General features: G+C 36.8%; 1 protein-coding gene across 2 annotated transcripts in view; it reads right to left on the reverse strand.

Moving 5' to 3' along the window:
* Positions 1 to 25,570, reverse strand: part of CDH12 (cadherin 12) — a 157,868-nt gene that overhangs the window by 70,803 nt on the left and 61,495 nt on the right. The window contains exon 3 of one of the 2 annotated variants that reach the window (XM_062568000.1): positions 5,036 to 5,155. The exons of the other annotated variant lie outside the window; for it this stretch is intronic. Within the exon in view, the coding sequence (XP_062423984.1) occupies positions 5,036 to 5,155 (120 nt within the window). The remainder of the gene's footprint in view (positions 1 to 5,035; positions 5,156 to 25,570) is intronic. 2 annotated transcript variants of the gene reach the window in all.

Genomic DNA, 25,570 nt, shown 5'->3' on the forward strand with positions numbered 1-25,570 from the left:
TACAGCAACAGTATATTTTGAGTTTTTGAAAACAGTGTTGTTCAGTGTTTTGTTTGTTCTAGATGGAAATCTCGAATTTTTAAAACACCACAACTATAAATATTTAGGAACATGCACGTTTATAAATTTGGACTAATATGCCACAGAACGGTATTATGGCAAGAGGAATCATAACAACAGTAGAATCATTAAGAATTTAAATAGAAAGTGGTATTAATGAAAAAAATCTTTTTGCAAATAGGATGAATATTACTAAGTCTCATCTTAAAGCTCTTAATCCATATTTTCGGATTGTGGAGAGTATGCATTCCACAGTATTTTACAACATTCTTGGTAGGCTTATTCTAAGAATCGAAGAGCTATGAGAATGAATTTCCCTTGTTACACTAGCAAAAGATAATATAGAAGACTAAAATAATAATAATAAAAAAAATAAAAAAAATGAACAAAGAAAAAACCCATTGACCTGGTTAGATAGCACATGGTAAGGATGAGACGTAGTTCATTTGATTCTTGTATAACAGTTTTTAGTTACTATTGAGTGGTTTTCTCAGTTAAAAATATTCCTAATGGTCCCCAGAAAATGAAGAATTAGCTATATCAGTCTAGCAGTGAAGTGCTCAATCAACCACTGTTTTTCCCATTTGGAAGTATAAAGGTATTCCATATTTTTTCTCTAAGAAATCTCTGTCTCCAGTAAAAAAAAAAAAAAAAAAAGAAAAAAAGAAAAAAAGAAAAAAAAGAAAAAATCAATGAGAATAATTTTCCTGTCTAGCAACTCATAGGCAATTTTCCCTTCACTATTTGCTCTATTTCAAAAGCATAGATGAAAACTGCTATTTCTACCAAAACCATCAGTTCATATGGATGAGACAAAGATGATTTAAAGTTATCTAACCACAGCAAAAGATAAAAATAAAATGGTGATAAAAATCCCTGGGAAAAAAAAAAAAGACTGCAAACTTCAGTAATCCAACTCCAACTTCACAAAGAATATCTAAACTTTGAACTTGAAGTCTTACTGTAATGTACAGGTCTTACGTGCATGTAACACTGTTCTGAATGTTATTAAACTCCCTTATTGGAAGGTTTTACAATAAAAATTGTTTGACCCAGAACTGAAAAATGTTGACTTTTTTTCTTTGCAAAAAAACATCGCTATCTAATGTGATGGGAAATATGACCTCAGTAAGGGTGCTGAAAACTGAAAATAGTAAATGTGGGACTAGGGTTTGAAAATATACGCTGCAAAGTTGTTGGACCATAACGAATTTAACAGGAGATGATCTGTTTACATGGAAGAAAAAATCCAGGTTCTGTGAACAACCTCATGAATAAATATTAATGTTAATAACCCTATTGAAACTAGTTTGGATTTCAAGACTATAACTGAGGTGAGAATTTGGACCATAATGATTTAGTGTAAGGAAAAACCGGAGAACTTAGACATCTAGCCTTAAAAGAGAATACTGATCTCATAGGCACAGCAGAAGATTGCGTGTAAAGAGGTTTATCAAAAGGACACTTTAGTAACAAAACAGAAATTATAGAGGAAAGATAAAGTAGGTTATCCTTCTGTGGAGTAGTAATGTATGTTAAAGAAACCTCAAAGTAAAACCAGGAGTGCAATCTCATAGCATCAACAAGTAAACCCCAACTATAAAATTCCCTCCTGGAGAAGAGAAATGCAGTGGTAAGTATGTATGGACAGTCACCTGACCATCACTGACTTCAACATGCTGGGGTGATCAGAGTGGATTCTAGAGAAGGAAATGCAAAAGTAATAACAGTGAGAGACTTCAATTAGTTCTACATACTTTGGGCAAATGTCACATCAGACAGAGGCACAGACTAAACAACAACTGCTTCAAGGAGCACCTGCCTAAGGAAACCCTGTGTACTTTTGAGCTATTCTCACAGATCAGCTGCTATATTTATGGAAATTTCTACTATAACCTCAGACCTCAGAGGCAATCATTGATTTGTGAGACTTGGTAGCACTAAAGCCTGATTCAATATGTATCAGCCCAACAGCAGCTCTCCACCACGGACTGTAAAACACTTTGTGGTCCTGCGAGCACAACAGGAGTTAACTGTTCTGCTCCCACATAGCTGGGCTTACATTCAGTGGAGGACTGCAAAAAATCAGGAGGTCAATAAAAAGGAAAGCTAAGGGGTAGCTGTGGCATTCAAACCCATAAAAGTTAGAGACTGTTCAAGCATACTAGATTCAGGTCAAATTAAACGTTTATCATCTGTCAAGAACGACTTGACAAAGGATTATGTGTAAAGTCATACGCAGGCCAAACATGGTCATAACTTCACATTTAAAATTATAGCCTGTGATTTGATCATTATCACTTTGAAATGAGAGTCTGAGGTTATAGTAGAAATTTCCATAAATATAGCAGCTGATGTGTGAGAATAGCTCAAAAGTACACAGAATGCTTAGAACTGTTAAGAAAGGAATAAAGAACCAAAGGGATATCATTAGGCCACTGTATATATGGTGTGATATGTGATATTATATATATCATTATAGAAGATGCCTGCATCTTGAGTACTGTGTGCAATTCCTGGTCCTTCCACATTGAAAAGGTTATAATATAGCTGTGAAAGGTCCTGAGAGGGAGGAGAAAGATGATCAGTATTATGGAGTAGCTTCTGTTTAATGAACTCTTCAATCTGGAAAAGAGACAACTAAGGGAAATTACCACATTTTTCAGTAAAGCCATGGCAAATGTCAAAATAATAAATAGGAATTAATTGTTTACTGTCTCTTCTACTATAGAAAGTAAGAGGTATGAAATGAAGCTAACAGGTATCAGGTTCCAAAGAAGTAAAAGGAGGTGGTTCTTCACAGAAGACAAACTTTCACTGAGGAATTTGTAGTCACTGGATGTGCAGATACTGAAGACCTGCACAAATGAACCCTACTGAGAAGTGATCAAGTTACGGAGGAAAAATCCTTTCAGAGCTACTGGTTACATGGACATTGTTAATGACTCAGGAACTTCCTAAGTCACAAGCTGCTGGTGATTGGGAGAGTATACACAGGATACATCACTAAATGCTTGCCATCTCCTTTTATTCTTCCCTAGAATTGAGCAGATGATCACTTTTGGAAATAGGATACAGTGGAGGATGGACCTTTGGTCTGACACAGTATAGATGTTCTTAAGTTCTTTAAAAATTACAAAGCAATGTTTCAAATTGTAAATAGAACGTGAGGGGTAACAAAAAGTCAATAACCACAACCTGAACAAATGCTTGTCCATCTGCCAGAAGTTCGGAGTTTGGTATGTCATTTTGCTTCAGAAAGGCCATCTTCTCTCCTCCAAGTGTCAAAAACACTTGAGACAAGTGTATGGCAAAGGTAATATTTCATAATTCAGAGTCTTTGCAGTAAAAAGCTACTGTATCATCTCCTCAGTTTTTACTTACTGTAAAAACAAGGAAGTTTTTACAGTAAGTTATTAAACAGCTTCCTCTGTATTATTATTATTCAGAAATTGTCATGTTAGAGCCACAGCTAACTCATCTTCCGACCTCTCTAATGCAAGACAGGTTACAGAACATTATCACTGCTCATAGTTGCATTATTCTTTATGCTTTTTCTGGTGTAGGATTTTAAGTTTATGCTAGGCTAGCTGTTTCATGACTCCTCCTTTAAAGCTGTGTCCCTTCTTTTACCACCAAGCTCTACCTGAGTAACTCATTTAAGGTATCAATAGAAAGACATGGAAACACAGGGTTTATACCACGTTCCGGGGCCTGCAGGGTGCAAGCTGTCTGCTCACATCCACTCACTATTCACTACTGAGTAATAAATGAGAGCATGTGACTTTATGGGATAACAGCAATTTAAATTGCAACAGAGAAAAATGTTCTTCCTGAGATATTAGCAACTACTAATTTTTTCTTGGATAACTCATACTAGAACAAAAGTTGTGCTTTCAGTAAAGGTTTTTTCTTGCTATTGAGTTCCTTTTCATTCCTCACAAGTTGAAATTAAAGAAAAAACAAAACAAAACAAAACAAAAAACAGTATAAAGGTAAATATTTTTTCTCCCAGACACTTAAAGAATTCACAATACAGTTTTAAAAGTAAAGTTGCTGACTGCAAATTACAATATGATCTCCTGCTAAATGGAGCACGTGACAGAGCAATGTGCTCTTTGGTATACGAACAGCCTTATGTGGCTCTAACCTCCAAACTATCAATTGATCAGGGAGAAAGGCTCTTTTAACACAAAATTCAGCATTAAAGTACAGTTTCACTAGGAGGAAAAAAATGTATTTGTTGCAAAGGTCATATGAGCAGCTATCCTTGTAACACATTGAGGATGATGCAATATGTGGCATTCACATGTAGATTCTTGATTCCTTTACTGAATTATTAAATAGAGAAATGAGAATGACATTTAAAAATATAGGACAAGATATCTAATTAACTAGCCTCCCAAAATCGCAAGTACTTCAATCTCTTTAAGCATATTTTTCTTTTCTGCTCACACATCCAGTAACCCCAGACAACCATACTATGCCCCAGGAAAAGAGGAGGGCAGGATATGATTAGCTGTTCCATGGTCCCAGATTAGCTCAATATAGCAAAACAGTCATTGCCAGAGAATTTCTAACTCTAAGTTCAGCAAGTAAAAGTACTGTGAAAAAAGAATGAAGACCTGAGATACAAAATGAAACCATCAGGGATAGAAACAGAATGCAGGTAACACTTAAAGCTTTAGCTATAAAGAAATGGTAAAGCATAAAGAAAAAAGGTTCTTTTGTATATACATACTTTTGATATTCCAGGACTGATGGAAGGAGGGTAAAGGTTTTTTATTTTTATATCATGAAATTATGAATGATCATAATTCATTCAAAAAACAGTTAACAACTGAAACAGCATTATGTACAGTTACCCTACTAGCTTTTGGACATATCAGCGTAGTCCATATATATTCATGGATATTGTCCATATGTATTGAAATCCAAAGTTTAAATCTTCCAGGATTGCTGATAAACTCTTTACCTGTCTTCGGATCAATGGAGAAATACGGCTGCCCCTGAAGAATGCTGTAAACCACTCTAGCACTGTTTCCATAGGTGGGATCATCAGCATCTGTAGCCTTTACTTGAAGCACATATGCACCTGCAAAGAAATATAGATAATCAAATTTTCAGTTAGGGATATTTCAGACATCTTAGTCCTGTTGATGATGGATTCTGCTGTCACTCTTGTTTCTCTGGAAACAAGGTGAAAATAACGTAGTTTCCAGGTCCACATTAGTATTCATGTAGGTAACAAACGAAGCAAAATGGGAAGGAAAGGAGAGTAAGCCCACCATCTGAAGACATTTATAAACAAGTTATGCACACATTGCTCACAAAAACTTTTTATCCAACACATATAAAATTGAGGCCTGGGAAAACTCAATACTATATTTTGAAAAGGGGATATGCCTCACAGTCTTGTGAAAAAGTAGGTGTACCTGCAGTTGTGCACACAGACAGTTAGTTGTGCAAGTTTTCCCTGAAATGAGTGTTTGGTCAAGCAACTTCAGAATCTGCCAGCAAACAAGCCTCTAAATACCTTTAAAAACATGCTGTAGGCTCTCCTAAAGGCAAGCTCCTCAGTCAAGAAATGCAGAATGGGACAGGATATTTTGTTCAATAAGTTGTATTTGATATCCAGACTCAAGTCTTGCTCCCTACAGCTTAGTAGGAAACAAAAGTACTGTGGATGCAGAACCTCTGCTTAATGCTCTATTTTCAGCCATGGTTATGGACAATACTCAGTGGAATAGTTTGCTTTATATTCCGACTTACAAGAGATTCATCTGATGGAACAAACAAAGCACATACGAAGTCATAAAATTCACTGTAAATAGCAATTGTCCTGCAGAACTTTCCTGTCTTTCCCATTGGTTGCTAAGCAGTCTACTTGCACTTCCGCACTGCTCCATAATGGAAATATTACTCAAATCATTTGTGCAGTCTCCAGCAAACAAGTAGGCAGATATCTAGGCTTACCTTTCATCTTTGAAGTATTAATGTTTTCTCACTATCCTGTGTTTGCCACACCGATTTAGAGTGAGTGAGTGGGGAGAGAGTCAACATGACAAACAAAATAAAGGGATTTAGGATATGGTTTACATTTGGAAATCAACTGACACTCTTTCAGGAATATCCATGGAATTCTGCAAGTTACTTATATGTAACAAAAACTGGAAAGTTTTAAAGAATGTTTATAGCCTAAAATTAACTGAGAGGGGCTTGCTAAAAGTTTATTTCTGAGAGTGCCTCATTGAAAGATCCTCGATGTAAAAGATCCTACCACTTAGAGAGAAAGGTAACTCATAGCAAGGTAACTCTTAGAAGAAATTTGCGTTTAGTTTTCCTCCACATCTCTGCATATGAGAATCATCAGCAGTGCCCAAAGGTTTGGAATCAACTAGAATTAACTGTAATTAACTGATTTTGCAAGGCTGCTCCTACAGAGAGAAAGGAGAACAGAGAAAGGAAGAGAAACAGAGAAAGAAACAATATTCTAAGCAATATTGTTGTTAACTCCTGAAGAAGACACATAAATAGGTGCTATTTGACTAACAACCAATAAAGCCAATAGGCTGGTCATGTTTTTAAGCTGAGGGCAAGTTTAATTAAAGTCAACTTCTAAACCAAAGGAAAGATTAGCAATGAATAAATAAGTAAAATAATATCGTAGATATCAACTGGATTCAGGCAATCAAAAGCCTGAGGTTGCTCTCTTGATTTTCTGGATGTGAAGGGTAAGGAACGATACATTTCAGAGGCCTTAAAGATGTTAGCAAAGATCAAAGTCCAAATTCAGTATAATAGTCATGGAAGCAATGGATACGCAAATATTTATACCCAAATTTTTGTACATAACTCTAATTGACTATGCACTAAATAGTTCAGACAAGCACAGCTGGAGGAACACATTTTCTCACTGGAAGGGCAGAGAGAAGCTATATAATACCTATAAAACATCCAATGGCTTCCAGCTTCTGCCTTCCATAAGGAGGATCTAGCTAATAGGATCTTCCAATCTCAGCCCTATCCTCTGCTTCAAAACCTCAGAGAGCCGTAAAGAGTTGTCCTCCAGTGAGCAGATGGAGAAAGAAATGGTAGCTCTTGATTTTATTCCACTTTTTCCTCAAAAATTGAAAGTACGCTGCTTGTGCTGCCCTTGGACCCTTACTGTTGTGGAAGGAAAAGTAAGATGACCCTTTCTGAACAATTCTAATGACAAAATATATCATGGGAGTTCACTCACTGTAAAGGCAGTGCAACCTCCCTCTCTCGCATACACACAATTGTCTTCCTTTATTGGTACAATTTCTTCCTAGCTTTTCAGCATAAAAAATACAGTCTACTTTTTCCTTTGAAAAGAAATGCTACTTTTTGGCGTATGTAACAAATTTCTTTCCTCCCTGCCAAACTGCTAATTCTTTCACTAGATCCTCACTGTAGGCTGGGGTGTTTTGCTCTGCTCGCAAGCGGTGGATCAGATTCCTAAATGCTGAACCAGACCTGGGTGACTTGAATGCTCTGGCCAACAAGCATGCTGCTTCAGGACTGATTTCAGACAACAGTGTGTCCTTTGGCCAGGAAGGGCAGTCCCATCACACGCTCCCGAGTCTCCTCTTGGGCCAGGCCCGGTATTTCTGATGGCACTGAAGGGAACAATATTCAGGGTAAAAAAAAAAAAAAAAGTAAAAGAGAAGGTTAGGCAGTGGAGAAAACTGCATGTTACACTGCCAATATTTTCGCATTACTTTGTGGACTTTGGGATTTATATTCTAAGAACACAGAAGATCAATTCATATCCATAGACTTTTTCCAAAAAAGGAAAATTCTTAAGCCTAATGTTGTACTGATTCTGAGATTTAAAATCAACACTAGCTAATACTGTGCAGTTGAATTGACTAAAAATGAATCATAAATGTGATCTGATTTTAAGAAAGTTATTTAAGAATAACTTATATAAGAATAATTTGTGGCTCTTAAGTACTTAAGCTGTTAGCAACACCAAATTTCTAGTCATTTCACTTACAACATTACACCTATATTTATCTTTTTCTGAGCTTTAGTTTTAATCCTTAGAAACTCAGTTCAGGGAAGAATAATTACAGCGTACTTTGAGAAGGACTATCAGATGTGCTAGCTTGCTATGCAAGGTCATATTCAGAAGACAGACTTAGCTCTGGTAAAGTTTATGTGAAAAATGCTGTAGCCTCTTCTCAGATGAAATTTATATAGACCTTAACAATTTTTTTGCCTTAGTATGAGCTGAGTGATTTATTATTTTATTTGTAGAATTATAGAGAAATACTGACTCATTTATTTACTGTTTACTCTACTAAATCAATACCTAGAATGAATCTGATTTTGACTCCTTATAGTTAAATGGCATTTTGTTAACGCTATTATGAAAGAAACTAAGAAATAAAAGGTCTGCATTTAATAGAATTAAAAAATATATTTCTCTCATTATGCCAGCTTTTCTAGGATCATTGAGTTCTCTTCAAATCTGTCACACAAGTCACAACAAAAAGCCTTTCAAGTCATACATGATGAAAAGGATACAGCAGCACAAAACTACCCACTAGCATAAAGGGAATTCATAAATTTGCAGCTGATTTAAGATTGAATGTATGTATCAGTAACACTTCAAAATAAGAGAAATTATTATGATGTATAGTAAGCTCATACAAATCAAGAACCACTCAGTAAATTCAGTTGTTTCTTTTACATTCAAACAGGCTTCAGTAAGAAATACTAAATTAACATCACCAAAAAACCTTAAGTTTTCTTGTCACGTTGCAAGCATTAATGTGTATTTTAGATGTTAACATTCAAAGCGTTAAATGTGTTCACAGAGGGATTTCTAATTGACAACACTGATATTTTTTTCATAAAATTAATCCATACAATATCTCAGCAGACTGAAATAACAGGTATTAATAGTAAGAATGCTAATCTATTTTTTCTTATTCAAAGCCACAGGGGCTGGGACTGGATTTTGGAGTTCATCTCCTGTTCCATGTTTTGTCTCCTAAGCCCTGGCAGCAGCAGCTTATAACCAATACACATCCTTTCCACAAAGCAGCAACCAGCTGCCACCCCTTTCCAATGTTTCCAATGTTTCCAACATTTCTTTAATATTACCTGTATTTCAGCACCAACAGCAGTGTCCTCCACAACCAAAATTATTTTACAAACAATGATGTATTGAAGGAGCAGGAGTCAAAATGAGTGCTTGAATGGAAATACCAATGGTGAAGGTCATTTTTCCTGTCATTGGACTTTCTCAGTGCCGGCATTTACAGTCACATCGGATCGGCCTTCCTGTGCAGTCAGTGGGTGGAAACAGGGTGCCTGGCAGCATGATTTGTGGCCAGAGATGGAAAGGTAGCCATGTTCAACACCGCCACCAAATCCATCTTTATTTCTAACATTTCATGCAACAATATGACTTTCCAAGGTGAAGGAAGCAAACTGTATCTACCAGCATGCCTGAAGATTCAGCAACTGACCTAAGTGCCTAAATATTCTTGCATATACTGATTCTAAATTATCTAAAAATATTACTTTAGATATTTTTATGTATACGCTCCAGGTGATTCAACCTTCTTATATAGAATAAAGAAGAATTGGTCATCTATAAACTAAGTTTTATAAGGTGAATATTCAAAGTTTTATTTTAGTCTGGTAAGTAGTTTGCCCAAAATACAAAAACTAATCTGTTTCACAGTGACAGCAATTTCACTTGTATTAATTCATCTGCCAGATCTTCTAAAACAAACAGATAATATGCAAAGCTTATATTTTTATGAGAGGTCAAGTATTTTTTTTTATATATGGTTCCAGTTATTCACCATCTTATATCTAATTTTACAAACAGCTTTTTTGAAATTGGCTTCTCTTCCCTTCAGTATTATCAAGGACAGTCTATTTTATCTAATAGGATTCTATGTTATTGCAAAGCATAAAGCCAATATATTTTTAAAACTAGACCTTGCTACTTAATTGTATTTTCCAGACAATAATACAGAGCATGATAGCTGCAAATCTTTAATGCACAAAGGTAGGGAGAGAGGATCACATTTATTACAGCCTGCGACATTTTAATTAAAATATGTATCTATATTATTACATGAAATAATCAAATGACCAAAACAAACACAGTATTTCTACTATTCAGAAATACCTTCAATGATAGTCAACATTTTAAAAGACTTACATTTTTAATATTTGATATGCAATCAACAAATATTTCAGAGACTACAAAGTATAGAAGAATAGAATGATATACCTAAGTAATTATTTATTTATGTTCTAGAAAGAAAAGAAGGATAATGAAATATTATCAAGCATTCACATGGCTCAAGGAAATGGTACAGAATCTTAATGAAGATCATATTTTCTTTTAAACAACACAGATAATATTAAGGATTAATGTTGCAAATAGTTGTTTTAATCACAGAAATCATACTGGCTTGGATTTTGAAGTCCAAAGGCATTGCATAAATAATTGTGAATAGACTACAGATAGTAACTTTTGTTCTTTTCAGCATTTTGTCATCACCAAAATCTAGTGGGATATCTTGCTGGCTCCAATGACAGCATAGGCTAGTACAAAGATGCATAAAAGTAAAGATGAGAGTATAACATATACTACCTACAAGTTTGCTAAATTTGTTTTTCTAATGTTTTGGAATTCTAGACCAGAGAACTGTTCTAGTACGCTAAATTTCTCTCTCAAACTTGTTTCTTTAAATCAGCACTCGAATGTACAAGTTCTATTAGACTTCTCATTTTCTTACAATGATGCACATTTTTGGATGCTTCATTCTTAATGCTCCAGTTTCTTAAGATTTCTTAATTTTTTTATATTTAATTCATTGAAGTGAATAGCAAGACCAAGAATTCACAACGCTCAACTGGGACTAGGTAAATTGGTCATTTCACTAAAGTTAAAAATGAGAGGCTACAAGGATAGGAGAATATGACAACAGACAATTATCTAGATACATGGTCCCTGCAAAAATAGTATATAGGCAATAGAATTGCAAAGATAAAGAAAAAAACAGGGGCCTATATGTCAAATCTTTTCTTATTAAGACCAACTTTCTCTAGGCCTACAATCCCATAAAGTTACTGATAGATACCAAAATTTAATTGTTCAGTTCATTAATTTCCACAGAAAGTAAAGGGGACATGCTCTGAGGTTTTGGAGAGGCAAGAGGAAGCAATGCGATGGAAGCAATGAGGTTTGGGGATAATTGAGTTATGAGAGGGAAGAGATACTTTAAGCGACAATAGGATTTCATAGCATTGTGATTGGTTTTCAGGGGCTCTGGGTGGAGCCCCTCTCCACTTACCCTTGACTCCTGGGGTCTGTATCCCAGTATCCTGTAGATACCAGGAAGTATCACTGGTGCCCATATGGATGAGCAGAAAGAGTTTATAGTCCACAGGCTGGGTAAGCCTTTGCAGTCTCTACCCAATAACCTGAATATTGAGCCTATCAAACAGAAAACCTCCCAAGACATCAAGTAAGGTTGGCAGATGTTTACACCCTCCTGCAAGAGAGAGTCTCTGATAATTATCCCTCTTCTTTCATTCTCGCAGCTAGCTCTGACAGGAGGTCATCTTCCATATATGTTTCCAGAGCACTGTACCTGTTCTGTAACTGCAGAACCAGAAGTGGAGAAAGCCTTTGTTGCATTGCTGGAAGTGATAAATTTCCAGCCTTCTCCATCCTAGCTCCTCTGATGTTAATCTGTTGTTCCTCCTCCTTCCTGTCCATGCAGAGATCAGTTTCTTAGTTTTGCAGGATCTCTAAAAGGACGCTGCCGATCTTCCGTTCATCCTCCCCGATAGTGTGCACTATGCTCACCTCCTTGTACAGCTCTTTCACCTACAACTCAGTGCCTCAACAAGAGCACACAAACAGACAAGCCACTGCTACCCCATGCCCCAATCCCCAGGGAGAGGCACTGACATGCCCTCCAGCCAGAGATGTAGACAGCAGCAGCATCTCTCAGGAGACTTGCCTGAGTCTGAGGTGCTAAGGAAGATGATGGAGCCAGAGACTGGATGCAGAGCAAAGGTCTCAGGATTCTCTGTACCTTGCTGCGACAACTGCTGCAACTCTTGTTAGCTGCCTCTGCTGCACTCTGAAAACTCTGCTCTTGCCTTCCAGCTATAAAGCTGTTTCTCGAGCAGGTGCTGAATCCTCCCTGATCCAGCAGTCAGTTGCAGACCAGAGGCATAGGCAATCCCTTAGCAGGGAACAGCCACCAACGCTGGCTGGTAGAGCCAACAGAAATAAAAGCCTTCAGAAAGCTGCAGAAGCTAGACCTCATTTGACAAGCAGCAGCAAGCCACCAGCATTTACCAAAAGATGATCTCAGAAGGAAAAGTTCCCTGGAGAAGATGCTTGGAAATTGCCATGAAAGCTGCTGCGATGGAGCTCAGGGAGTTGCTGCTCCCCTTTTCCTGTGCCTCTGCAATAGGCAGTATTTGCCAAATTATTCCTTCCTAGAAATCAAAAAAGTCATCTTTTCTCTGATATAACTTGCCTTTCTATACTCTCATCTTAGCAGAAGTAATCACTGTTCTCATTTTCCTTCCCTGCTGCAGCCATGTCTGCAGTCATCAAGCTAACAGAAGAGGAAAAAGCCCAGTGCTGGGCTCTGCTCCAACATATTCGATGGAAGATTAGAAATGAGTACAGCTGAGGAGCTCAGAGCACCCTGAGAAGCTGGGCTCCATGCTTGTCCTACCATTAGAAAATCTAGCCTCCTGAGAGGGTGGAGACTGGTCCCCCGATGCCATCTTGCTGGCAAGAGGCATCAATGGACTATAAATGCAGTGACTGGAGCAGTACCAGATTCTCCATCAGCTTAGGAAGAAGCAGGCAGTCTGCCATGCCCTTAAACAGTTACCTATCTGGACTTCATCTTGACTCCGTTTTTCTCAGCTGGGTCCAGACTTGCATTTGGGACCCTACTTGTAGGCCATTCAATGATTTTACTGACTTTTGCTAGTAATTAGTAAGTATGAGATATCATATGTAAAAAGAGTCACTTTGATAGAATTTACCTTTTGTAATGGGCTCCGTGTCTACAAGTAACTGTACTTCTCATCTCCTAGGACCTATTTCTGTTACCCACAATGAGCAAATTTAACTCTCAAAGTAGCTGCAGCTACTCGGGTGAGTGAAAATGGAGTAGCTCCTTTGCCATAAGCTATCTGCGTATACTCATTTTTTGCAAACTTGTTTTGTTGCAGAGTTAGAGGAGCTGTCATGCCTTACTGTACAACCTCCCCTCTAACACATGTATGCTTTCGTGTTTTTGTCATTCTGCTGAGGCATGTTTGTGCTTAGTACCTTTGAAAAAAAATCAGACAACAGACAATTGTGCAAACATTTTGTATACAGGCAGCAGGAAAGAGAGGAGGGTATACGTGCCAGAATAGAAACTCAATGCTTTGCGAAATAGTCTCCTTGAAGAATTCCCAAAATAACAATCTACCAAGCTGTACAATGTCCATCCTCTTTTTAGAATTCAAGTAAAAATCTAATCATCATCCAGTTTTCTTGTGTTTGCTTCTTTTTAGAAAAAAAAATGAAAAGTGAATTTATGACTCACTGCAGCACCACATTGCAATTCAGATCAGGAGATCCCCTGTCTCAATAAATATTCCCCTGACCTGTCACTTGCAGTTTTAGCAGAGCTCCAGTACCAGGAGAGCATGTGCATCTGTAAAGCAAGATGCTGACATTGCCCTTTTGGGGCTTATCTTTTATAGAAAAAATTATCAATAATATGTTCTGAAGATATACTCCTGAAGCTGACTGCCACATAGGTAATGTGAGGAAGGCATATTTTACCTGGAGAGGCCAGTTTCTGGTTTTTGTATTCATGGCTGTGCAGCCCTGATAATAACACAAGCTTGCTGGCTCCATCAATATCTTGAATACTAGATAAAATCAGGGAAGCACACTTTTCTCCTGTTTTGCATTCCAGACACCACACCGAATACATATATTTTTTCTCTCAGCTGTCAGAAGCAGCCATGTCCACAAGAGCAATACTGCCATTCCCTGTTGTAATTGATGAAGAATGGCAGAGTCTTGCTAATACCTCTGTGGTGCTTTTAGCTAAAAGCAGCTGTTGCAACTCTCAACGTTTAGTGCATGACCAAACCCATTTCTAATATCTCTAGAATAATATTATTTAATTTACAGTGAATACAATCCAGGGAGTATGGAGGCTGGCAAGGAGGCCAGTCTTTGTTAAACTGAACCACATACATCCTCTGATTTCATCTGGAAAACAGTGTTTTAAAATTTTTTTTTTTTTTCTTTCCTGGCAAATTGGAAGACCTGCTATTGTGAAGAAGAAAGATTTTTTGTTTCTTCTTCCTTATACTATAGATACTTTATACAACATTTATACAACAAAACTAGGGATTTATAAAGAGTCAACATATTTTATTCCCCACAATATTTTTCTTTCTTACATCATTTCTTACAAATTAATTAACAGGCTGCTTTCTCCTAGCTATTCCTGACTCCTTCATAGATTATGTGAGTAAACAGGGGAAACTACAGCGGTGAGTTTTTTTAGATAATTATTTAGCTTGGAAATCACTAAAGCAATTATTTTCTTTTCCTTTTTTTTCCCTACCCTCATCTGTTGGGGTCAGCTAGAGCTAAGCCACTAAGGGCAGACAATCTGGCTAAGCTAATAATGACTCTGTTAGCATTGCATATTTATTTAATTTATTTATTTTTATTAATTTAGGCTATTTATATATTTATAAAGACATCCAGTCGCTTACACAGTCCCAAGGTTGTGATAATGTTTACAGAGGTTGCACTTTTGAAGAAAAAAAGGAGCTAAAAATAGCAGCTACTAAGCAGCTATACCCAATATGCACATAAAGAAATAGCTTGGAAAAGTAGCTGCTGGAAATCATGCAGTAAGAGAACAGCACAAGACTTAATTAGCAAATACTAAGTTTAATATCCCTCCACTTGAGAAATACATTTCTTGAGAGTAATTTTTTTCCTTCTAAGTATGTAGATTGTTTTCCTCTTACTGACATGACAGAACTTAGAAGTTCATTGCACATATACGAAATTTAGAGAACAGAAAATTTGACTTTTGATCATTTTGACAAGAATGATCATTAAGTGATAACTTTTTAGGTCATGATTCAACAAGGACTTGGCCTGCACTGCAAAATTTTTCCTTCATGTATGGAGAAGAAGAAAAAAAGAAAAGAAAAGAAAAGAAAAGAAAAGAAAAGAAAAGAAAAGAAAAGAAAAGAAAAGAAAAGAAAAGAAAAGAAAAGAAAAGAAAAGAAAAGAAAAGAAAAGAAAAGAAAAGAAAAGAAAAAAACAGCCTGTAGTCATGGCAGCTAACTGAAAAAAACCCCTACTGTAGATACCACTCTCTGATAGTGCAGAGAGGTGGCATTACCTGTATCACATGAAAAATAAAGCCTTTCTGATATCAAATGCTATGATTGAGCCAGAGGATTTTGCCAACAGAACTAGATGAGTTTAGATGTGCCCTAGGAAGCAAATATTTTCTTCAGTGGGATTATGAAATAACAGATACCAGCCATACCCTAGTGCACTGACTTCTTAAGAGTTTGAAGAAAAAAGAGTCTACCACAGACTAATAGCACAGACAAATAAAAAAAAAATGGAGTTCATTTATTAATCTGAAACTTTAAGTGGTTTCAGTGTGATCAACATATTTTCAGATGCAAATATTCAAAAAAACAAGGCTGATTATTATGTTCAGTTTCAGTGAAGACAGTGATATACTGGAACTGATGCTTAGCTTTTGAATGCTAGTGCAAGTTGATGGTTGTACTGATGTTTAGCTGCACAGCACTGGTTATTATCAGCTGCATGCCTTTCAACAACATGCCATCATTCCAGTGCCAGAAGAAAGAGTATCAGGAAAAGGAGAATTTTTAAGCAATCCAAGAACCATCATGCATTTTTTTTTCTTGAGTAACAGTTTCCTGGAGTTTTCAAAGGTGTAGCAAAGGTCTTGAAACAGTGACCAAATATATATATATATATTGCATGGAGCATTCAAGAGAAAGCATTATCATTATTTTACTTTCTTTAAGTAAGTTTTTCATGAGCAGGACTTTCACATATCAGTTCTTCAAATGTCAAATGATTTATTCAGAATGCAGTAATGAGATAACTTCAGCTTTACACAGGATAGAAGAACAAACTAGTGTGAAATAAATGTCATTCATTTTGAATGGCAGTTAAAAGGACTTTGATTCGATTACCAATAGATGCTAGGGCTGTATGTAGAGGCCATTTTGTTTCATCTATTTCTACCAGATGTTGGACATGGTTAGAAATATGTTCATTTAACATTCACTCAGGCATGCTTACATAAATAAAGCACCAGAATTGAGTGAAAATCATCAATTTTGAATGACAGGAAGGAGTTTGGGCAAAGATGTTTGAATGGTTTCATACTTTTAGTTCAAGTTTTCAAAATCAAATTTCACACTATTCTCAAGACATCTCAGGAAAAAGATATTTGGAGAGGATGATGACTGAGCACTCATTAACCTTGTTTTGCCCACATCAAGTCTCTGTTTGAAAGCTGTATTCATCATCCTCAGATTATTATCCTGGAGACGGTAGTTTAATATTCAGGAGGAGGAAGCTCATCTATAGATTTATTTCTGATTGTTGATTAACAAATGAACTGATACTCATCTCTTGAAATTTATTTGGCAAATTCTTTTACCATTTCATTCCTTTTGTAGCGTAAAGTATTGAACACCTCCATCAAATATAAAAATATTCCAGCCAATAACAAATACTAAGATAACGGTACACCTGCTTCTTGGTATTTGGATGGCTCAGGGACCGACAGCAATCTCATTTTCAGTTTTTACTGGTACAAGCCTTATGTGGCTCTGGAGGGCGTGAAGCTACTTCAGAACACAAGTTGATGAAATATACCCCCCACTAATGATTGTCTGCCAAAATGGCTCTAAGTGAAACCGGTAGGAAAGGACCATCAATGAAATAACCAAGAGATGGCTGATTATCCTACTTACCCATGTCTCTGTGAAGCATACATAGAGCTCTAGCTAAACCTTAAAACCTCTCTCTATTGATAAACGCTTAAAGAGGGGAAGATGGCAAACCAAGACAAAAATTGTCCACATAATTAGGGCTCTCATTTGATCTGAAACATAGGAACTTTCCCTCTGTCAAAAACACCCATTTCTGTCTTTCAATTTTGCATATCCTTCCCCCTTTCAATCTTCTCCATGTTTAATATTAACACATTAATTAAGATATTAAGCCCCATTTTACATGGCCATGCCTACACAAACAAGTATCTCTGGGACAGTGATTCCAGATCTTCTCATACTCCTGTTATTTCCTACTTTTTTTTACGAGTCTTTAGCCAAGTATCTCATGAACAATGCAGTATGGTCTTCCAAGTGTCAAATATGTTGAATTTTTTCCTTTAGATTTTTATGAAAATACCTTTGGATTTTTTTTTCCTACATAAAATTTACAAACCTTCTAAGGGAAAATTTGAGTAAGATAAAAACAAGATAACACGCAAAAATAACCTCTGAAAGTAACACTGATTTGTACACAATCTAGAATGCAATATGATATTCTGTAAAAGGTGCTGATTTTCCTTTAAATTAATCAGAATATTGCTTTGAAGGCTCTCTTGCTCCTTCAAGATCAAAGCACTGAATGCTCCATAGACTTTTACTTGCATTAAAATTTAAAATGTCACCTGATCCATTCAGTGCCTTAATTCACCATTTGTATGGTGTTCTGCATAGCCTCCTACATCAGCCTCCAGCTACACTAACCTTCAGCAGTAAAAGGGGACAGTAAACCTACAGATCAATGATACTAAATGGTAGAGGTCTGACTTAAAAGGCTTCAGGACTTGGAATTGCATGGATGTCATCAAATCCCACAGAAGGTTTCCCTCATGCAAACTCATTTGCAAGAGCAAATAAAAGGGTAAAAGAGGAACTGCTACCCTAAGTCAGATCAGTCAGGGTTGGCCTCTGTTACAAACATTGGTCAGCACTTCAGGAAAAAAAGCTAATATTTGAAAACACATTGGATAATATGACCCCATATAGGTTCTGTTGTAATCCTAAACAGAGAGATTTATATCCTGAAACACAGGAGGTCATACCCTTTTGAAACCTTTTTTTCTTTCAGTATAATAGGAAGGGAAATAGAGGTTTTCTGATGTATGAGCAGAAATAGCACTGGACAGGCTATGCTGGCTCTTGTCCTCATCTGTGCTTTCCATTCCTTTCTCAGAAATCCCATTCTTGATGCAGTAGTGACTCAGCCACTCATGAAGATACAAACTGATGTTAATTTTATAGTTCCTTAATACTCCAGACTGCAGATTTTCGGCAGTGTAGTGGATGCTGCACAATCAGCTGAATCATGCTTGCAACAGAAGCTCTTGAGAGAGAGTGGGGCAAACTAGCTGGCAACAGGAACAGTATGGTAATTCAGAATAAAAATGACCATTCTTCAAACAAAGGCTTAATGCTAGCAGTACGTACAGGACTGTGTATATCTAGAAAAAGGATTGCAGAGTCACCATCTTTGGAATTTTTTGGAGCCTTCAGTGCTTGGATCTTGCATCCTTTTTCAGAACAGCTTAGACAAATATTTATAACAAATATGTGGTTGATTCTCAAGGAAATGTTTTAAGTAACTATGAGATCCCTTCTGATCTTGACTTTGTGATTCTATGCACTATGTGAATAGCAGTTCCCCCCTCAGAATATTAATAAGTTCTTGTCCTTGTGGCTAAGATGGAAGCACACCTGAGCTCACATTTTTACTTGGTTCAAGAGTGCACTTGTGAAGCAAATCTTCCAACTGTCCCCCCACTTACCATGCTAACTTCACCATAATAAGTGAAGCATTCTTTAAATCTGCAAACTGGATTCTCTGGGGGCAAAGCAAAGCTGGAAGATGTGCTATAGGAACTTGATGCAATCCAGCTGTTAATAAGTAAGTATTCAGTCCAGAGGACCAGGCTGGAGCTTATTTGAAACCCTGAAAATAGGTGTAACTGGGAGGCCAAATCCTTAGCACTCACTCTCTGTTTCACCATAGAAATCTGTTTCTATTGTGCCATACTAATGGCTAGCATGATATAGGTAGCACTCTGTACAGCATCAAGAAATAATGCAGGATATTTTTGGAGGGTTTTCAAAGTACTGGACAAAAAACATCTTCCTCTACTGGAAAAAGACTATTGCTCTAAAATCTCTATTTTAAAAAAAAATATATTGTTTTCATTAGCATATCCTAATTATTGTTGCTGAAATTTTACTATTTAACTTCAGGCACTTGAGATTTCAATCTCAGTGCTCTAAAAGTTAATGTACCTGCCTACCCCAAAATACACAGTGTTCCTTTATCAATTAAATTTTTATTCATCATGCATCTAAAGATGAGCGCCTGAAACCTCATGAGATAGTATTGTATTATTGACCAAGTGGACTGTGACTGCAAAACTTCCAAACTTAGTTATGCCAGATCTGGTACTAGTTGGCCAGCAGCCCCAGGGATATTGCGGCTGGTACAAGAAAGGCTGTGTTCACATAAGTGCTGTTCTTCCTTATGTATTAATGGTAAACCAGAAGCCCAGACCTGCACTCTCAAAATTACTTTCTTTTAGGTAAGATTGTTTTCATAGCTAGCTTAAAAGTGTGCATCTTCTGGCAAAATATAATTATGTTCCTATCCTTCCTCTGGTTAGGAATATTTCCATACTTTCAGCCGATGTTATTCTGTACTACCCACTATAAAACCCTCTTTGGAAAGGGCTAGGCCCTGTTTCTCCTAAAATTAGCAACACAAACTCCCACTGCCTTGAATAGTTAAGTGCATTTTGATATTGCAGTTGTCTTGAAATTCCCAGTCATCTAGATCTAACATTCACTTTCCACTATTTCACAAACCAGGTGTCTGTTATTAAGTTAATACTTAATCAGAGAAATACGAATAAAATTCAAATTTTCAAATTTGATATCGTGAGCTATAGATTGATTTTGATCAGGCTTCCTGGTAGAGATATTGACTTAAAACTCTGCCTGGATGATTCTCTAAATATTCTCATACTCATCTCATTAACTAGGCAGACAATACATTGGTTATCTAAAATGCACGCTCAACCTGGAACCCTTGCAAGATAAAAAATTGTCACCTGTGACAGATGCATCTCATTACTGATGTATGTAAGAAATTCTCCAGTTCCACAATATTTTGGTCCCTTTTGCAAAGTGATATGCCTCTGAGAACCAATATTATATATATATAAAAAAATCAGCTTACATTCTGAAGCCCTGGCAAAAAATTTATGTGCGTGCGTTTTACAGGAAACATTGCTCTAACTTACTAGATTGCTTGAAAATTTTTAGCACTTTCAAAAACACAGTACTCAGTGTTCTGTTGCTAAATTCAATTGAAACTGTCTGAGGCTACCATCAAAAGTTAGAAATTTAACATAACCTATAAGTCTAATAAAGATATGAGAGTAGACAAAAAAAAATCACTCAACTCCTTTAATAAAGTATTATTTGTGCCCTAAATCTAAACACTCTTGACATCTATCTCTTCCCCAAGAGCCACAATTACACTTGTCAACTTAACTGATCCCTGAAATGAGATCCAAATTATTCAACAGTATGATAAAATTAACAAAAAGCCTCAGGCATAAGGCAGCAATTGTTTTCTAGCATTCAATTTTGTTTTGTTAACTCCTAGAGACCGATGGCAAATGCGATCATTCTGAATATTGCATAGGATGATACCACAGCTGAACTGAACAATCCTTTATTCTTGCAGCAGAACAACTTTGCTCTTTTCTTCACAACTGGAGGCTGCTTTTGGTGAGGAAGGCATGTGCATCGGCAGGGTTATGTGTGCAGCTGCAGCAATAGATGCTGTAACTTCCAAAAGCTAGATGCAGTAAGGTCTCCATTTTCCTCTCAAAGTTATTGTGGCTTCTGTTCATAGCAAAAGTTACTATCCTTTAATAGCAAAACTGAAAACAAAACAATAAAAATGATGAATCTTCCATACCAAATGTTTTTTCACAGTAGTACTGTGTCCCAGCTGACTGCAGGCCTCTTCCTCAGCTACAGAGGTATAAACATATATACATATATGTGTGTGTGTGTGTGTGTGTGTGTGTGCACATACATATATGATATCATATATATAAAATATGTTATAAATGTGTAATATAGCATACACAGACACACATACATACATATGTAAAATATAACCCTTTTGCAATGTCCAGAAGTATAAAACTTAGGCCAACATATTCCCATTCCCATCGCCTGCAGTCAGAGAGCTTGAAAAAGCACAGCAGTGTTCCCCTCCAAATTCAGCAGCTCTTGTCAATACACTCACATTTACTTGCTACATTCACTTAATCTGCTCTTTTTCTCCCTACCACATGCCACCTCTGTTCTTCTGCAGCCAACCCTCTTTTTCCCTCTTGCCTCTTCTGCTTCTGAGACTTCTACTCTTGATCTTTGCCCAAGCCCTGCTCAGTAAAATATCCCAGAAGCAGCTGCTGTTTGCCCTTCTCTGCTCTCTACAAAAGACAAAACCAAACCAAACCAAACCAGAGAGCTGTCCTTTCCCAGCAAGTAATGCTTCTGGAAGCTGACATTCAGCTTCTCTGCCATTTTTCATCTTTTGACTCTAACCAGACTTCTTCTCTTATTTCTATCCTCTCTTAATTTAATTTTAAGGTACTATTTGAAATAACTCTTTCTTTAGACATGCTTTATTTTTTTAAAATCAATTATGGGAAGAATAAAAGCGTGATTATGTTTTCTAGAAATGTATTACATTCCAAATGATTGACATTGGAGTCATTGGAAAACAACAAGTTTTCCACGGCCCCATGGCACTCATTGCCAACAACAGATTTCATGTCAAGAGGCTGGTAAAAATACATGTTTAACATAACTATCTAAACAATATGGAATTTTAATAAGAAGTCTAAGCAGTGTCAGGCCACTTCTAATTGTCTGAATTTTAATGCGCTCATTTGAATTTCTCTGTGGGACTCTATGCTCCTTTTATCATCAAAAGCAAAAAAGGAAATTAATACTAATTCATCTGAACTGCAGCTAGTTGTGGAGAAATGTATAGGAAGATGTTGGAGAAAACAGGCCCAATCACTTCTTTCTTATGGCAGCTAAATATGCATTGTAGACCACAGTCTGGTTTTCTTGAAATTCAGTATGCATGTTAAGGTTACGTTGAATGAGGGAATAAACTCTTTGGCCAGTCTGTGAAAATGTTTAATTAATTTTTCTTTGTCATTTTCAGTATGTTTCTATTACATGCTTGGGACTACGGGGGTTCCCAGTAGTGACTGAATTGTATATCTGCAAATTGCTGTTCTCAAGTGAAGAAACACTGAAAATTCATAAGCACGCATCATTTGTTGGTTGTGGTCACAAAAACAAAAATCCTACTTGGGCTGTACTTACTCTTTTACATTACCTAGAATATAATTTGTTTCTTTAGGATAAGCAAAACCTTTTGGAAAACTCTCTGGATTTTTTTTTTTTATCTACAGTGTAATGCAGACGCTATAAAAATTTTTCATAAAGTAGTGGTTCCCAAACATTTTTTCTCACGGCCCACCATGCAATAGCAAGGCATCATATAAAGTGTGTGTGGGTTAGGCAGAAATAAGCCCTGTGAGTATATCCAGTTCATCCAGTTATTTGATTAGCTACAGGAGTGTAATGCAGGGGTGCAAGTAAGACGGACAGAAGACACCAGACTATGCTGGACGAGGACTGCTTTGAACACGGTGACATGTGGAAGCAGCAGGGAAGTACCAGGGAAGCTACTGACTGATTACCTGAGACTTGTATACATCACCGATAATCTATCAAATTCATTTAGCAATGACTGACATCATACTTGAAAAGCAAACATTAGTACTGCAGAAGTCCTGAAGTCAACAGAATTATGTTGTAATAAAAGAGTAAATAAAAGCACTTATATCACCTCCCACAACTTTATATACTATTTTGATTTCTTGTGCTCTATCATTGCATTCATAACACTTTATTCCTTTACCAGAAACTCACAGCTCTGAACAGATAGTTCAGTTAGGTAAACATTTAATAAGCTGTTGTAGGTTTTGAATTATTTTGTTTGTTCTCTTAAATATTGACATGGCATTTAACGTGCAAGGAATAATGATATGGCTCAACTCTGATAACTATAACAATTACATTGTTATACACTATTACTTTTTTTCTCTTATTGTTTGTTAGAGCTTCTTACAAAATATTCTGTTTTATGGTAAAGACATAGCCTCTAAATTATGATTATAATGTCTGTTAGAAATTTTCTGAAGACAAGATCCACTAGATACTTCCATTTTCCTAACAGGATACAGAATTTGGTTGCTGAAAGCTCTCAAATTCTTATTCCTTGATTTTGTTTAATAATCGCTATCTGCTTGTTTGCCATTTTATCTGTCTCCTATGCATTTATAAATGCTACATTGACTTTTATGTAAAGATCTAAACACGTCAGAGCATCTGTTTCTTAAGGAATGGAAGAGAGGACCCAGCATGATGTTCAGTAGCAGAGTTGTCTGCTATCGTTGTTTCTGCATACCTTCCTACCTATTATTGATTGAGGAAAAATTCCCTCGTTGTGATATGAAATCTGTGTGTAATCAAAGGAGAAAAATAGTAAAACAGAAAACAAAACCCTGCAACTCAGGATGTTTTTCCTCGGGATCTCTACGTTTGTCATTTACCTAATTTCTGGAAATATCTTATCATTGAGTAATACATTTCTAAAATTTTTCAAATATTGATTTTATATTTGACACCAGCTTGAGCTGCATCTTGCCATTCCATAAAAAAAATACACTTCTTCTGATTTATTTTAAATGATCACATTAAATAAGTTATACTTCTCAGATGAATAGATTCATTTCGCACCAATCATTGTTTTCAGACTTTTAAGACTGAAACAGCAAATACAAGGTTTGATTCCCATTTTATCAAGAACCTGCTCATAACATATGTTCATGTAAGTTCAAGTACTATGCATGTGTTATGCTGGTTGTTCTTTCGAAAACAACAGAAAATTGCATAGGGTCCTATAGCTTTTCCTGCCCTTGGCTTAATGAAAGGCGGTGGTTATTTCTTGCTTTAGACTTAAGGTGGCATTTTTTGGGCAGTGGCTCTTCATCCCCAGAAATAACTCCCAAGACGTGCCTGCCCCAGGCCCCGTGCTCACCCCTGCTGCCCTCACCGCTCCCAGCCCCAGCAGCGTGAGCAAACCAAGGTATGCTGAGCTGGTGGACAGCAGCTTGAGGCACACAAGGAACGACGCATACAGGTAGGCATGAACACCAACTTACAGGCAACGCACTGACTCGGCAGCTTGGTGCTGATGCTCACAGCTCTCCGATGTGGCAATGAGCCAGCGCGGGGCTGAAAGGCAGCTCTATCAGTGCTAATACACCCACCTGAGATGCAGGCCATATCAGCCCCTGCACAAACTAGTGGGAGCAAAGAGCCTGGGGGGCGGGGCTGCATCACCTTCTGCACATGCGGGAGGAAGACGTTGATGTGCAATGACCTGTGTGATGGCTTGCACAGGCACACCAGCTCTGAAAGGATCCAAAACTGGTGAGTCCTTACTTAACATACTTAATATATTTATAGATGGAGACAAGAAAATAAATACCTCTGTGCAACTCCTGGTCTCACTTTCTTCACAACTCTGGAAACTCCTTTAAGCAGGATCCTCTGAGGAATCCAAATATTCCCTTTTCCAGTATGGCTTTTCCATTTAAATTTGGAGTCTCTCACACTTAACCTAGGACAACATTAATGGATTTTGGCAGGGCCCTTATCTTTATAAACATCCTCTCTTCCTGATGTATTCTAGGAATCCCTCATCTTTTAATTTCTCACAATCAGTTCCCAGTATTTTTGTTTTCTGCAGTAGACTTTTCCTTAAACTATGCATCCTTTCTGCAGACAAATGCAATCAAAATTCCAAGTTTAAGACATTCTATTTTTACATACATACAAACATACATATGTACACATATGGATTCACAGGGTTTGCAGCACAAAGTTAGTGTACATGTGTGTATGTCTGTGTATCATATATATGTATAGATATGTATATACCTTGTGTTACTGAACTGAGAAAGTTAAATCTTGTCACAATTTACCTTCTGCAGGACTTTTTATACTATATCTCTTTTTTAAAAAAAAAAAGATGATGGCAGTAAAACCTTTTATATGCAAACTACACAATGTCAAGACTACATATGGTAAACTACACAGTTATTACAAAAGTACTCTGAAACCATGTTTCTCAACTTTTTCAGGTTTATAATTCCTTATTAAAAAAAATAAAAATTGATAATCACCTTAA

Source organism: Rhea pennata, chromosome 2, assembly GCF_028389875.1.
Source record: "Rhea pennata isolate bPtePen1 chromosome 2, bPtePen1.pri, whole genome shotgun sequence".
In the NCBI taxonomy this organism is placed as follows: domain Eukaryota; kingdom Metazoa; phylum Chordata; class Aves; order Rheiformes; family Rheidae; genus Rhea; species Rhea pennata.